General features: G+C 35.2%; 4 protein-coding genes across 4 annotated transcripts; 1 reads left to right on the top strand and 3 right to left on the bottom strand.

Moving 5' to 3' along the window:
• Positions 1–827: 827 nt before the first annotated feature.
• LOC110616334 (small nuclear ribonucleoprotein SmD1a) lies at positions 828–5,398 on the bottom strand. The gene is made up of 4 exons (XM_021758730.2): positions 5,237–5,398; positions 5,052–5,128; positions 1,272–1,463; positions 828–1,116 (listed from the first exon to the last, which is right to left on the bottom strand). The coding sequence occupies exons 1-4, from the start codon at positions 5,248–5,250 to the stop codon at positions 1,055–1,057; spliced, it is 345 nt and encodes a 114-aa protein (XP_021614422.1). The 5' UTR covers positions 5,251–5,398; the 3' UTR covers positions 828–1,054.
• A 1,740-nt stretch (positions 5,399–7,138) lies between these two features.
• LOC110616121 (probable aspartic proteinase GIP2) lies at positions 7,139–8,634 on the bottom strand. The gene has a single exon (XM_021758446.2). The coding sequence runs from the start codon at positions 8,619–8,621 to the stop codon at positions 7,311–7,313; it is 1,311 nt and encodes a 436-aa protein (XP_021614138.1). The 5' UTR covers positions 8,622–8,634; the 3' UTR covers positions 7,139–7,310.
• Positions 8,635–9,651: 1,017 nt separating this feature from the next.
• On the top strand, positions 9,652–11,902 carry LOC110616122 (probable aspartic proteinase GIP1). Its single transcript, XM_021758447.2, has 2 exons — positions 9,652–11,405; positions 11,594–11,902. The coding sequence occupies exon 1, from the start codon at positions 10,098–10,100 to the stop codon at positions 11,403–11,405; it is 1,308 nt and encodes a 435-aa protein (XP_021614139.1). The 5' UTR covers positions 9,652–10,097; the 3' UTR covers positions 11,594–11,902.
• Positions 11,903–13,697: 1,795 nt separating this feature from the next.
• LOC110616146 (uncharacterized isomerase BH0283) lies at positions 13,698–15,394 on the bottom strand. Its single transcript, XM_021758482.2, has 6 exons — positions 15,241–15,394; positions 14,957–15,160; positions 14,581–14,880; positions 14,304–14,465; positions 14,094–14,177; positions 13,698–14,013 (listed from the first exon to the last, which is right to left on the bottom strand). Exons 1-6 carry the CDS (start codon positions 15,268–15,270, stop codon positions 13,906–13,908), a joined length of 888 nt encoding a protein of 295 aa, XP_021614174.1. The 5' UTR covers positions 15,271–15,394; the 3' UTR covers positions 13,698–13,905.
• Between the last annotated feature and the right edge of the window lie 189 nt (positions 15,395–15,583).

Genomic DNA, 15,583 nt, shown 5'->3' with positions numbered 1-15,583 from the left:
AAAACCAACCATTGAATCCGTTGGCATTAGGATTGCCCCACAGGACTTTTGAACAGATTGTTGTATCCTTGCACCTGATATCTACAATAGAGACAAAATCTGATGGTCTAATACTCTCAAATTCATTTATGTCAACATAGTATTCAGCCTCAGTCTAGACATCGCTCACCATCACATAACTAATTAAATTAAAAATTTACTAATTCAATTCTGAAACTTTAAATAATTTATAATTGTACACTACTGTCAATTATGTACTTTTTAAAATTATCATATATTTTGACCATATAAAAATAATTAAAAATATTATTGCTCATAAAAATACGATTATACATATATATTAATTAATTAAATATTAGTAAAATTGATTTGAGTTGAAAGTATTAATATTAAATATATTTCTGTTAAAGTTGACAGTAAATTCACTTAATTTTAGAGTATAATTACAAATTTTCCAAAGGTCCAGAAATTTACCCCGTAATTTTAAAGTTTCAAGGCAGAATTGAACACTTAAAATTCAGCTATTTTTGGATCATTTACCCTTAAATTAGCATTTACGATTAAGTTGAATCTGAGGTTCAAATCAAAGGACTCTCGATCAAAAACACGGTAATTTAATTGAAATTCGCTGCAATTACATCACACATGATCTCAAATATCAACTGAAAATAACATTCCGGGACAATTCTGGAGCATCTTAAAGATACCCGGGATGCAGACATTAGATCCATATGCTGCTAGACACAACATGCTGGGCAATGCTGATTCAAAGTCAGATGCTCTATTAATTATAATCATTGCAACATAATTGAGAACAAAAGACAACGAGCAATAATATGTCATGAACTCATCATTTTCCAACTTGCTGCTAACGCTAGATAGAAATTCAACCAAGGAGAAAAGCCTCAAATCCGCAAATTAGCCTCTAAGGCAAACAGAGCAACAAAATAGAAATAACACTCTCTTCATGTTTCTTTCTCTACCAACAAATTATCCTTACAACATAGGTGTTTACATAACTAGATGCCCAAAAATTAGAATAATTGCAACCCTACTAACGGCCCCGACCACGTCCACGACCGCGTCCACGGCCCCGACCACGTCCCAAAGGCCTCCCTGCATTTCAAGAAGCATTTAAGCCATTAGTATTCCACAATATACATGGCTTCGTGGTTTTTTCCCCCCAGTGAGTGGGTGGGTGGTGGAGAGGAATTTTGTAGAAAGACACATCAATATAGATCAAGTTGAAGCTCAAGAGCAGATAGCCATACCAGCAGTTGGTTTCTTAGGTTTGACCCGAGGTGTATCTTCAACCAACAAAGTTTCAAGATTCAAGCTGTCAGGAAGGATATAATATCGAATATTGTTACCCCTCACACTGAGATGATCTAAGTTTACTGGATTTTTCCCCTTCAGTGTTAGTTTCACAGTCTTCAGATGAGTATTCATACTGATATCCACACCTATAACCAGCAAATTAACGAGTTATATAATTAAATGTTCCCCTCCTATTTGAGCCTATATCCAGTCAGTATTTAATTGCAGGAAATGTTAAAGTTATCTGTTAAAAAAAAATCCTCAACTTCAAACACTCACGTCAAACAGGGAAGAAGGAAAAAGTATTCTGTCAAAAAACATAAATATTCCATCAAACAGGGTGAAAATTTGAAATAATTGTTAGGACGTTCTCAACTTGGCCAAAACATCCACTAGGCGAGCAAAATTGAATGACAAGGTAATAGACGTAAAATGAATACTTCTCAAAAGATTGTGGCCAATGTGTTAATCTTCAAGGGAAACTTGGTTATAATCACATTTCAGAGGAGAAATACATTCCCAAAAGAGCCTATTCTGGAATATGGAATAAAAACATTAGAAAAATATATTAAGTGAATTGATTAATTTTTCACTGACAAACAATAGAGGCAAAAGGCCAGCATCTCCATACCAGTAGACAGGAAACACTTATTAAGGATAATTTAATAATTAACATTGATCTCAACTGATAGATCTAATAATCAACTTTTACAAGAATATGTAATAAAAGTAATTTGAAACAAGAGAAAATTTCAAGGAAAAGGCAGCGGAATGTTCTAAACATATATACAAGTAATAGAATTAAGACTAACATCCATTATCCATTAGACAAAGTTCTGCACATCCACACAATGGAGGCGACGTCCCTAGTCTTGTAATTGTCTATTTCATGAACAATGTATTAGAACTGTAAACAACTCCACTGATAGTTTTTTTACATAGTTCATATGGATCAAAGTCTCAAACATGTTGTCCTAGCTAACCTTGATTCATTTTGACGTTAGTCTAGAAGAACCTAGAACAAACAATGGTAGCAAAAGAAGGCATATATATATATATATATATATATATATATCAAACCATCTGCAAAAGATGCATCAGAACATTACTCTGAAAATGTTGAAAAGACAGTACATCCATGCAAAACTTGCTAAATATATGAAAAGGGAGAAAATACATAGGAATATCTAAGAAATAAATCTATAACCAAAGACATAGTAACCTTATCTATTAGTTTCCATCTTCGTCAATGAAATGCTACATGCATTATCCATATAACAGTAACCAAAGAGTTTACACTGTCACAAGATAATGACTGATGAAATTCACAGCTCTGTGAAATCTAGGCAAATTATTCAACTTAAATTTGAGAAGGGTTATTTTACTATAAGTTCTTGTATTTTACCATTATTAAACTTTCATTCCTCTATTGTTCCTCAGTTGCTTCCATCAAACACTTGCATTCCTTCATCCATTTTTCTCAGTATATTCTAGCATATTTCACTAGTCAAAACAAATCAAATGAGATATTTTTTTCCTACTACACACATGACCCTCTCTCCCTTGTTTCCCTCACCCCCCTACTTCTCTCTCATTCTCCATTAGCTCATAAAAGAAATAATAATAATAAAAAAGACAACCACCTTGTTGCTTTTACTTCTCTACCCATCACTCACAAGCCCATCTAACATTCTCATCACCAGTGCTCTCAAACAACGTATCCTCAACAAGAGTCTCAACAAAGGTCCACAACATCATGCCCAGCTGCTTATCATAGTTGTTAAAGGCTCAAGATGTACCAAGGCGCCAAAAGGTCCTGGAGACTAGTGCAAGGCGCAAAAATAATAAATAAATAAAAATAAGAATAATTATTAAAATTAAAGAAATACAAGATACTTATTTAAGTTTATCTACTTTTATAATTATAGAATTTTCAACTTTGATGATATGATAAAATTTGCAATTACAAATTATATTTATTTACCTATTGATTTACCTTTAATATTTGTAAATAGTATAATAATTAATTTAATGGCAACAAGAAATTATAATATTGTACAATAGTACGTAATTTTCTTTGATACAAAAAGGAATTTTTGTTATAAAAGTAAATCAAAATACCTAAAATTTTTTATCACATTAAAAATATATTATACTTAACTTTTAACATTAAAGAAAAGCATGAAATAAAAACATGCATAGAAAAGGGAGACTAGAGAATCCAGAAGAAGAATCTAAAAGAAGAAAGAGATGAGGAGGAGGAGGACAAGGAGAATCCAAAAGAAAAAATAAAGAAAGGAGGAGTAGAAGAAGAAGACGAAGAAGAAGAATAAAAAGCAATTGGTTTGTAAGAGCACACAAAGGTAAGTACATGTTCTTTTTCATCCTCCTCCATTGTTCTTCATGTCTGCTCCTTCTCTTCTTCTTCTTCTTCTTCTTCCTTATTTACTGGGAGTGGTTGTATCTGTGTTTGGAGTGGGGAAAAAGACAGCCATCTCTGAACAGGGTGCCAGGATTGCCGAGGAGAGCCTACGCGCAAGACAGGCCTGAGTGCGCCTTGGCTCGCTTGGGTGCACCTTTGAATCATCAACCGCTTGGGAAGTGTCAAGGCGATGACCTCTGAGACTCGTGCGCCTGGAGCCCTTTAATAACACCATGCTGCTTATTAGAGGCCTCCTCTCCAGCACATACCACCAGCCTCATCAACATGTACACTAAATACAACCAAATGAACCAAGCCCTTCTAGTCTTTAAAAGCACTGCAGATTGCAATAGTAATTTCTTTTTTGCATAAAATGTAACCATTTATCGGTTTGTTCTTTGAATTCTATAAACAAATGAGAAGGCTAGATGTTTCCCAGGGTAATGCTACATTGACATGTCTGATTAAGAGCTTTGTGAAACTATAGAGGTTTACAAGGTGAATAAGACTCATGGATTGACATTTGAACTTGGATTGGAGTTGGAGGTGCTTGTGGGTATTGTTTTGGTCCGTTAACAGATGAGGCGCATGAGGTATTTGATAAAATGTGGCAAAAAGGGATGTCATGTTATGCAGAAGTCACAAGGCTTTTCTTCATCAATTCTTCCAATATCAACACTTGACTCATTGGAACAGGTTTGCTATTCTGCAGGTATTTGGATATTTATTTTCAACCTTGATTAAAGTAAAAGTTGCAAAAAATAAGCAGAGAGACAAGAATTTTTTTATAGAAGCAAAATTGAGGCACTTTTCAATCTATTCTTTAAAATAGAGGGATGGGGGTGTTAATGGCAAAAGAAACAGACTATATACTTACATAAGTAATGTATACTTTTGAAAATCACCCCTAACAACTTCAAGGAATCTTATATTCAGTTTCAATCATGTGACCCAAATACACGTAGTCAAGAAAATTAACATACAGCATCAAATCCATGTTCAATACTCAAATTGACTCTTTGCCTCTGGGCATAATAATTATATTTTCCAACCTACGAAGTAGAAAAGCTTCTAGTGGGTTCAACACAAATGAGCCATTCCATAGATTAACAAGCTTGTATTTCCCAAAGCACAGATAATTTTAGAAGAAGATTGAAGCATAGGGATGCCAAGCATGGATAATTAGTGGAAAAGGCATAGTAAAACACTTAGTGACTTACTCTAAACTATCACAACTATTTATTAGGGTTTAACAAAAAACCGAGGCCAAAAAGACAAAAAAAAAATCAAATGGTATGAGAGAGCAAGAAACCTGTAATGGTGCCGTGAACAACGGTTCCATTCTTGAGCTCAATTGACACGGTCTCGTTGTTCAACTTCATCAAAAACCTGAAAAATAGAAAACGAGCAAAAAGAGATCATATAATTAGACAATCGTTCACGCAAAAGCAAGCATGATAGATTTATAAACAAAAAAGCAAAAATGGAAGAACTGACCTGACAAGCTTCATTTTGGACGAGGAATGTGAAATCTAGGGTTTGAAGAAGCACAGTAAAGGCTAATCAAAGAAAGCGGGAGGGAGGGGACGGGACCTTTGAAGTGAAGTCTGCACGAGGTCACGCGTTAGGGCAGAGGCCTGTTCTAAAATTGCTTTCGAGTTTGTCTAAACGGCAACGTATATAGACATCGCCAATTCACTTGAGACCCCTCGTAGTCCTCTATGGAACGCAACCATAGAGGTCGTAGATGCGATGGATATTTTAAATTTTATTTGAGATGCCGGTTTTGTATTGATTATTTTATGCTTAACAATCCACTCGTTCACAAAAAATAATAATAATAATAATAATTGGAAAACAAATGTCTAACGTTATGCGTTTTTATGTTTTGTTCGAACGTTTTAATTTAAACTTGTCCCTGCAATTTTTAGTTATGTGCAATACTACAGTATTAATTTAAAATTAAGATTTGTAAATCTTGAATGTTATGTCTTAATTTAAAAATATCATATATACGTAACATCAATCTAGACATCTAATTGTATGTCACATATATAAGCTTTCAAATATATATTTCGTAATGGTGAGATTTGATAAGGTGTTCAAATAAGAACACTTAGACAGATACCTGATTTGTTGGGTTGATTATTTATCTGAAATTCAATAGAATTAAGAGAAGTAAAATAGATAAAAGAAGAGAATAGTGATTTCGAGTTTTTTTATAGAAAGATATGTCCTTTTCAAAATATGAGTGATTTATTTTTCTTAATTAGTTCGGTGTATAAATATTTTTAAATAAAATATAATGTCTATAATGTTATGTTTATTTTTTATTGGATAAGAATGTTTTTGTACAGGTGTGTCAAAACAGTATATTAATGATGAACTATAGAATAACAAATGTGAAATTGGCTAATTTGTACTCTCTACATGCGCACTTATGATTCATGTGTTGTATTAAAAAGACAACCAGTTCATAAAAAATTAGTATCTTTATCCTGACTTCATTAAGTGAGATCGTGTTAGTCTCATCCGATCTATATATATATAAATGAGTTTTTTTTTTATTATTATTAAGATCGGATATGTTGATATTCAAAATTTTATCAAGAAAGTCTATTTATATATTTTTTATGATTTTTTAAAAAATTAGTTTATCCGTTCTGGATTTTAATAAATTCAAGATATTGCTGATTTAATTATTAGTACTCAATATATTATATGTTCCGAATTTTAATAAACTCAATGATATTGTTGGTTTAATTTTTTATATTACTGTCCGGTTCATATACTTATCACAATTTTGAATCATATTTTTTCATACGATATCGGTATATTATATATAAATTTTAATTTTAGATATTCTTTTTCTTAGATATTATGTTTTAACTTGAAGCTGCAATTATATATATTAAAATTTTCAAATGCAAAAGCTCACGAACATTTTTTTTATTCAATTTGAAAAAAGAAATGTTACTTAAAAAAAAAGTAATATATAATTGTTGTCTGGCTAATTGGGATCAGAATCTTTGACCTTTCGTTTTAATGGTCATTGACCACTCATTCAAATCACAGCAATCAGTGTGCCAAAAAAAACTAATGTCCTAACTAAACTTAATTTATATTAAATTTTAAATCACTCAAAATCATTATTTTTTGCCAAAAAAAGAAGGGAAATCGCAATACTAAATCTCGATGGAATATTGATTGATTTAGTTTTTTTGTGAAATAAGGTGTGTTTGTTTTACTTAAATAATCTTTTATTAATTATGCAAATATAACAAAAGGGAATTACTGCGAATAATTATTATTCCCATATTTGCTTTGCAATCTATATATCAAGTCAAAAACCCTTATCGTTTAATTAAAATTAATTAAGGGAAAAGAATATTTCTGTCCTGTCAAAATCATGAACTAACAATATCTTATTTAATCATTATAACATACACGAGTACATATAGAAACAAATCTTTCCATCCTCAGTCATGCCTCCTTATTTTTTCAGGGAAATTAAAATTTAAAAAGAAAAGATACATTACGCATAAAATACTCAAGATTCATGAACTACAATCTAGGCAATGGAGGTGAAGTTGAAGTTGGCGCAAGTGGTCCGCCTGCCAAAGAGAAGAGAGCTAAACCCGAGCCTTGAAGTGGCCAAATCAAACTGCAAAAGATTATTCTCCAACTGATACCCACCAATAACAATTGAAGTTCTTGGATTTGATCCACCATTAACCAACCCAAGGCACAGCACATCATCGCTAACCTGGACTATTGAATTCGCACCATAAATATCCCAAATCACGTTCTCATTCTGCAGCACCAGAGAAATGGTCGGCACACCATAACCCAAACGTGTGCTTAACACGTTCTCTGTGCTAAAGCACACATCAAATGGTGCCACAGAACCCACCCTGGTGATATTCCATGCTGCAGCCTCACTGATAAATGTCTCGGTGACTGCCTTGAAAATTGAAGACTCTAATACAGTGTATGGGTTTACTGTGCTTATTTTTGTGCCACCGTTTCCCTTGCTGTCAATGGTGAGAAGGGTTGAGTTCAATGGAACAGTTTTGTCGACGATCTTAATAGACGTTACCCCAATGAAATATTCAGCTGAGGGCTCGCCTTGGCTGAAAGCTGCAGCGGTGCTTACTGGATTGATGAAGAGAGGAGTGAAGGTGAGTGATTGAGATGTGTACTGCAAATTTGGGAAGAAGTTATAGGGACCATCGCCAAAGAATATGACTCCATTGGATGCTAAGCAAATGGCAAATTTTCTATGGAAGCTAAAGGCAGCGGCAAATTGAGATGGAAATGCAGCTCTAGTCCTGCCAAGTCCAGCCATGCCCACGACGCCATTAGCAAGACCCTCCAGTAAAGAGGTGGGTGCACACGAGAATAAGAACCGTGGCACTGTCACTGCTCGACCAGGGTTCGACCCATTGGTGGAATTCACAGAAACAACATCTGTAGCGAGTTCACCACCCGTGGCAGTTCGTATCACAGGGTTGTCAGGAGAAACGCCACAAGTGTTGTTGTTGCACCCTGGCCGAGGTCCTGAGAAACAGTCACCGCAGCCATCAGCTCCACCCAGTGAGCATAGAGCGGAACCACAACGGGCAGGGCGATAGGTGGAAGAGACATAACCTTGGTCGCAGTCAACCCAGAGGAATCTGCCACCAAGGTGAACAACAAGGTTAATGGGAACTAGAGGGGTCCTCTGTTCGATTTGGGTAACATATTGGAGAGTTGCAGCATCTTTTGAGACTGGAACGACAAGGGCCTTGGGGCGGAAAGATTGTTGAGCAAAAGACGGGGAGAAGAAGAAGAAGAAGAAGAGGAGAGAAGAGAATAGATAGTACTGAGCAGTGGAAGCCATTGTTATAGAATTTAGAGATGAATGAACTAGCTGAATTCTCACATATTTATAGTTGCGAGTCTCATAGGCTAGTATAAAATAAACAACTACGCCAATTTTTTTTATTTATTATTTTTTAATAGAGAGATTAGCTACTGGGACAAGCCACCACGTAACAAGTCATGTCAAATGAGGCAGTTTCAAGCAAGGCAACTTGATTTTGGCTTTTGACCATATAATCATATCTTAATCCCTTAAAACAATGTGCAGAACGTCAAAGAGATCTGCTTCTCTATATATCTATATATATAGATAAGATTGCATTTTTACATCAATATTTTTTTTGTAGTAGTCAAACTTCGATTAATAATGAGAAAAATAAATTATCAACTAAACTAATGTTGTTTTAAGTGAAGGCTAAGATTACATGCATCATCTAACCTATATTCTGTTTTTTTTTATTTTGAATAGATTGAGAAATAAGAGTCGCTTCTTGATTTTACTATGATCATTTTCGAAAGTCTTATTCACCGACTACGTGAAGATAGATATGTTGTCATTATGTGAAGTAACTCTTTTGAGAGTTATTAAATTTTAGTTTAAATTATAAAAGTAAAATGAAATTGAATGAATATAAGCATAAATTTCGAAAACAAAATCCATTGAAACAAATGGTGAGAAAAGTGCAAGAGAATGAGTTTACATCCAATTAACATGAGTAGCATATTAAATTATAATGATGAGCATAATTAGCTATTATGTGAATTTCCCTCTCTTTATTATAATAATAATAAAAAGAGGCCAAGATAACCAGCCAATAGTTCTGACTATATTTTGCATGCTGCTAACCATAGTTATATTAGAATAATGACGAATTATAAATACCGCTAATGCAATTAATAGAAAAAAAAAAACAAAAAGAAAACACATAATGACAAGATTTTGTGGCCATGGACTTGTTTGGGTCCGGGGCCGAATGCCTCTAGAAAATGGCATACACGAAGGCGATAGCCTGGCATCAATATATAGTCAAACAAATTAATTATTTAATCCAATGGAAAAATTATTAATCAATAATTAGATATGGTTTGAAAGTCAAGCCAACGTATGTTCACTGGATAAGGTGAGAAGAAACGTCGTTAGCTGTGTCGGCAAGGTTTCTCTTTATTCACATCAAAACATCTCAACGTATCGATCCATAGCCATGGCCTAACAGCTGACAGGCCCACTCAAGAGTGAGATTTTTGTTTAAGCCCTGTACTGTTCATGGAAATACACTTTGCATTCCTTCAAAATCAGAAGGCCTGCTATGTAAATGGATCAGACCCAGTTCCATGGCCCTAATATTACCCGTTCCAGAAAAAAAGGCCGACTTGTACTTGCAGTTCGTTAACGTCATCGTCACGCCCGCAAAATGCAATATGTCGTCGAAATCATTCCCATCTCTTTCCCTCGTAGTCGTTGAACATACTGTACATTCAGAAGTGAAGAAACCCAATGTCACCCCAATTCTTCTTATGCTTCTTCTCTTTTTTCGGTATTCTTTCTCCAGTTCTTGCTCAAACAGCAATTCTAGCGCCCATCCACAAAGATCCTGATGCGCTTCTCTACACTGTCTCTGTTTACTTAAAAACTCCCCTCCAACCCACCAAATTACACCTCGACCTTGGCGCATCCTTCACTTGGGTCGACTGCTCCAAAGATTACAACTCCACCACTTACCAGCACATCCCCTGCGGTTCTTCTCTCTGCAATTCATTCCACACCTTCTCATGCGCCAACTGTTACGAACCACCGGGTCCCGCCTGCTCCAATAACAGCTGCTCTATTTACCCCGAGAATCCAGTCACTCGCCAGGCCACTCTCGCTACCGCACTCATTGACTCTCTCGCATTGCCGACTACAAACGGATCAGGTCCGGGTCAAATGGGTCTTATACCCGAATTTGTGTTCTCTTGTTCGAGAACTTTTCTTCTTAATGGACTCGCTAAGGAGGTTGTTGGACTAGCCGCACTCGGCAGGTCCAACCATTCACTCCCAGCGCAGATTAGCAACGCCTTTTCTTCTCCACGCTGTTTTGCACTGTGTCTGTCAGGCTCAATTTCAGCCCCTGGCGTGGCATTCTTTGGAACGAGCGGGCCCTACATATTTTCACCCGGAGTTGATCTCTCGAAATCGCTAGTATACACCGAGCTAATATTGAATCCGGTGGGGAGCACCGTAATATCCTACAACCAGCAACCGTCAGATGAGTATTACATAAACTTGACCAGCATTAAAGTCAACGGAAAACCAATTGAAATCAACATCTCGCAGCTGTCTATCGATGAGAACGGGTACGGAGGAACGAAGCTCAGCACCGACACTTCATATTCCACTTTAGAAAGCTCGATTTACAAGGCTTTTGTCGAGGCATTTGTAAATGAATCAGCTGGGTTGAACCTGACGGGAACAAGTAGAATCAAACCATTTGATGTATGCTATCAAGCGAGTGATATTGTGAACACGCTTGTGGGACCGGGTGTCCCGACCGTCGATCTGGTGATGGGGAACGAAGATGTATTTTGGAGGATATTTGGATCGAATTCAATGGTGAGGATTGAGAGGGACGGCGTGGATGCATGGTGCCTGGGATTTTTGGATGGTGGGGTCAATGCGAGGACGTCGATAGTGATAGGTGGGCATCAGATGGAGGATAATTTATTGCAGTTTGATTTGGAGGCGAAGAAATTAGGGTTCAGCTCCTCCGTACTGCTCAAACGGACCACCTGTGCTAGCTTCAACTTAGGTTCGAAATTTATATAGGTAACGGGCTGACTGGTACTTTCATACCGCCGGCATCTCACTTGATAAACAATTGCATCCTTTTGAAGTCGTAGTTTTATTGTTGAACTGCTTTTAAATATCATAAACAAAAATAGCATAGGAAAAGTTAGTTTTTGTTATTGTTAGCGATTTAGTAACTAATAACAAAGCATTTAAATGTTAATTAGGGGGGTGGCGAAGGACCTGAAGGATCATAATTATATGGCAAAATCTTGCCGACAAGAATGGGTGGCTTGTCATCGCAAGGCATTTCCACCCCAACCATCACCATTATTAATACATGTATCTGGCCCACTGCAGCTGAGCTTACAGCTTGCCACCGCCACCACCAGCATTGACAAGTACTGCGTCTGTCAGCCTTTTAGGCACCTGAATGTTATCCATAACAGTGGCGGAATTCCAAGATTTCTATCTTTTACTTTTTTATCTGTAAATAGTAAATTTTATTTTTTAATTAATTTTTCCTTTAAATATTCTATTGCCCCTCTAAAAATTTATAAAAAATTTCTATAACTATATTAAGTTTTAAAATTTCATTGATTGATCCTACAAATTTTTAATTACTTCTTAAATAATTCTAAATACATATACTAAAACTGAAATTAGGGCATCAAAATTAATCAGTTATTATTAAACGAACACAAAAGTTTATCTAAATGTAATTTTTAAATTTGAATAGGAAAAATTAGTATAAAGTTATATGATATATAGCTAATAGATTGAGTTTCATTTAATTTTAAAAAATAAATTGTCAATTAAAATTTAATTTATAAATATAACAATTTTAAAAATTATTTTATTTATATATGTATATACAGAACAAGTTATTTTATTTTTCTTACAAATTTTAGATTTATTAACTTAGATATGTATTTATTCTTGTCTGATATATTTATTTTATATTTTATTAGTTTTTTATTTTTTATGTCTTCTTTTCGTTATTATTATTATTTTTAAATTGTATATTATTATTTCATATATTTAAGTTTTATATCATTTTTTATTTTTATCTCTATGAATTTTATACAAGAATTAATATACTACTTTCATACAATATAATATATATTGATGACCGTCGGGTTTTTAATAGTATAAAGTGAGGATGACCGTCGAATTTTTTATACTATGAAGTGAGGTCGGGCTTTAGAGAAGAATACGGATCCAAAACTCATTAGGCCACATGTAAATAGATCGGTCCAACATTACGCGAATTAGCTCTATGATGTGAAGTAGACCGGACTGACCATCACCTCATGCCTATTCAAGGAAAGTCTAATATAGTGTCGTGAAAGTAAGCCCAATTACCTTGCAGCTCTACCAGCATACGCACCGGGAGAAATTAAATGGTCACTTAACATGAAGGGATGTTCTGACTCATCCGTACGAATCTGAATGATAAAAATAGATGGTACTGTAGTAAATTAGTATTTATGCATCACTAGAGTATAAAAGAAAAAGGGATAAAAAAGATATAAGGGAGAAACGTGATTAAAGTTAAACACACTTTATAAATTCTATTTTTCGAACATCCAAATATTATATATAATAATTATAATTATATAGTATTTATTTTATTATAAAATTTTTACAATTATTATTCAATAAAAATTTTATAGTTTACTTTTATGTTTTAACGTATAATTACTAAATATATTAAATTCGATTGAATAAATATTTTAAAATTGATTAAAAATTTGAATAAATTATATTTTTAATTTCATTTATTAACTAAACACATTTTGTTTGCTTGGGCAACCCAAAATACTTTTTAGTTCCGCCCCCAGTCCATAATGATCTTCACAGTGTGGTCATCCCTATCTTAGAATTCATCCTTGTGTTCCTAGATGGGGTTAGTTCCAACTGGTTTCAGTCTTGAATTCTTGGCCAATTCTTGCAGTTGCGCTTGTTGATCTCTTTGAGGATGATGAAATCCATTATACTGAGCATTGCTTTGGGTTGCTCAAAGGAGGATCTTTTCCCCACAAGATTTCTGCATTTTTCCCTGCCTTGGCAAACTCATGTTTAATAGACAATCACCTTCTTCATGCTCGATGTAGTTTAATCCAGATAATTTGACTAATGAAGAAAAATGCTTTTTGTTTCAGGAGGCTCTTAGAGATTACTTGAGAAATCAAGACGGGCAGAATGATTCTACATGCAAGAAAGTGATCTTTTCTTGAACAGAGAATATATATATATTCCTGATTCAGTATCACTTAAAGATAATTAAGCTTTTTTGCATGACAAATTTAATGCAGCTATCTGAATTCTGCATGCTCGAAAAACCTTTGATTCTTTTGATTGATGAAAACTTCAGAGAGTGCAAGAAGAATGACAAAATTTGAACCAAGGAATCCAAACTACAAACTCAAACCAGATTCCTGAAAGAAAACAAAATATAGCAAGAGAATATCAAATTCAGTTCTTGCCATTTATTTCACAGTCAAACAAGCACAAGCTGAAGGAAGTAACTCCAAATCTAAACTAGAATAGAGCCTTCCATAACATTAACAGCTTTCCCTCGCAGCAGCACTCTATCGTTCTGCACATCCAAATGAATGTTCAACTTTCCACTTCTACTTGATGCCTGGTCAAAACATAAACAATTCATTTATTTTCAAACACTATTTATTGTGAATGTATGTGTGTGTGAGAAAGAAGAAGTACTTGATATGCCATAAGGTCATGCTTCCCCAGATTTTTACTCCAATAGGGAACTAAAGAACAATGTGCACTCCCACAGACAGGATCCTGAAGAACACAAACATGTGAATATGAGGAACTTGTTTCAGTGCTTCATTGAATTATGAAAATCTTTCCATTTCAATGAAAGGCATTAAAGTAACAGAGACCCAAAAAAATGAAGGTACGTGTTACCTCATTGACTGTGAGTTTCGGGCAGAAGAATCGACTATAAATATCGAAACCAGACTCTGGTGGTGCAACTCCAGAAACAATCATCCCCCTCCCAGGACATTTCAGAACCTCATCAAAACGTGGCTGCAATTCTGCAACATCTTTACCAGATGCCAGCACAACCTACAAGAATATCACAGGCTTTTGCTCAACGGCTCACACCATAGAAGACTTCAAAACATATTGATATAGATATCAAGAAGGAAGTACAGAAGTAGAGTATAGGGGATAGTGTTACGAAGAGATCATCTGCAGTAGTAGTCTTCTTGATATCAATTATATTAGCGCCACTCAGAGCTCTAGAAACAAAGGCAACATCAGCAGAGTTGAATTCTGCTAGTGGGACTGTTGGGAAATTTAATTCAATGGCAAAGCTCTCTTCTGCTTCACCATTTTGAGTAGTAGTAAAGATATCAGGAATCTTCTTAGCTATTAAAATCCCCGAAAGCGTCTCAAACTCAATTATGCTGGATTTCACCAACCCTTTACTAAACAGAGCATGTGAAGCCGCCAATGTTACGTGACCACAAAGGTTGACCTGCAAAAGAGATCAGCATTGTTATTTTCATTTTTTGAAATGACTCTTAAAGAAAGGGAAGGGGAAAGTAGTGAACCTCAGACACAGGACCGAACCACCTGAGACGGAACCTGGGATTTGAAGAAACATCGTCGGCGTCGGTTAACAGAGTCAAGAATCCGGTAGCGGAGATATTGAACTCTGCGGCCACAGCTTGCATCCATTTCTCATCTCTCTCATCCTCTAATATGCATGCAACTCCTGGGTTTCCCTTGAAGGCCGAGTCTGTGAACGCGTCCACCTGCTCAAAACTCATAGCCGATTTATACAAACACAGAACAGTAGTAAATATGAATGTGTTCAAAGAGAGAAAGAGAGTACCACAAAGTATTTGACGGCCGTTTTTCCCATTTTCTAGTCGCCGAGGGAGAGAGATGAAGTTGGGCAGAGATGATTGTATTACTTTTTAGATATACAATGAATAACATGAGCAAGAGTGCACCAACGCAACGGGCCAAAAATGCAGAGTTAAGATTTCATTGATCGAAAAAGACAGGAAGGACCTGGAGTCTCAAATCTGTCCGCCAAATAATTAAGGCCAAAGCAGGAAAGCATAGACAAAAAATTTGTCGCCCTTATCTGAAAAAAAGAGGAATAGTTTCTATTTTCAGCAAAACTTAAAGCATGTGTAATATTAAATGCTCATTATTTACATCTGGAATAT

The sequence above is a fragment of the Manihot esculenta genome, chromosome 5 (genome assembly GCF_001659605.2).
Source record: "Manihot esculenta cultivar AM560-2 chromosome 5, M.esculenta_v8, whole genome shotgun sequence".
NCBI classification, from domain to species: Eukaryota; Viridiplantae; Streptophyta; class Magnoliopsida; order Malpighiales; family Euphorbiaceae; genus Manihot; species Manihot esculenta.
This window is presented reverse-complemented; position numbering and strand designations above follow the sequence as displayed.

What these genes read in the sequence shown, in the direction of transcription:
- LOC110616334 (XM_021758730.2), bottom strand. An exon ending in TGTTCACGGCACCATTACAG is followed by an intron (nt 1,464 to 5,051) that starts GTTTCTTGCTCT and finishes TGCTGGTTATAG; the next exon opens with GTGTGGATATCAGTATGAAT. An exon ending in ACCTAAGAAACCAACTGCTG is followed by an intron (nt 1,117 to 1,271) that starts GTATGGCTATCT and finishes CTTGAAATGCAG; the next exon opens with GGAGGCCTTTGGGACGTGGT.
- LOC110616121 (XM_021758446.2), bottom strand. Translation starts at nt 8,621, where the DNA reads ATGGCTTCCACTGCTCAGTACTATCTATTCTCTTCTCTCCTCTTCTTC.
- LOC110616122 (XM_021758447.2), top strand. Translation starts at nt 10,098, where the DNA reads ATGTCACCCCAATTCTTCTTATGCTTCTTCTCTTTTTTCGGTATTCTT.
- LOC110616146 (XM_021758482.2), bottom strand. Translation starts at nt 15,270, where the DNA reads ATGGGAAAAACGGCCGTCAAATACTTTGTG. An exon ending in CTACTGCAGATGATCTCTTC is followed by an intron (nt 14,466 to 14,580) that starts GTAACACTATCC and finishes ATATTCTTGTAG; the next exon opens with GTTGTGCTGGCATCTGGTAA. An exon ending in ATGACCTTATGGCATATCAA is followed by an intron (nt 14,014 to 14,093) that starts GTACTTCTTCTT and finishes TGTTTTGACCAG; the next exon opens with GCATCAAGTAGAAGTGGAAA.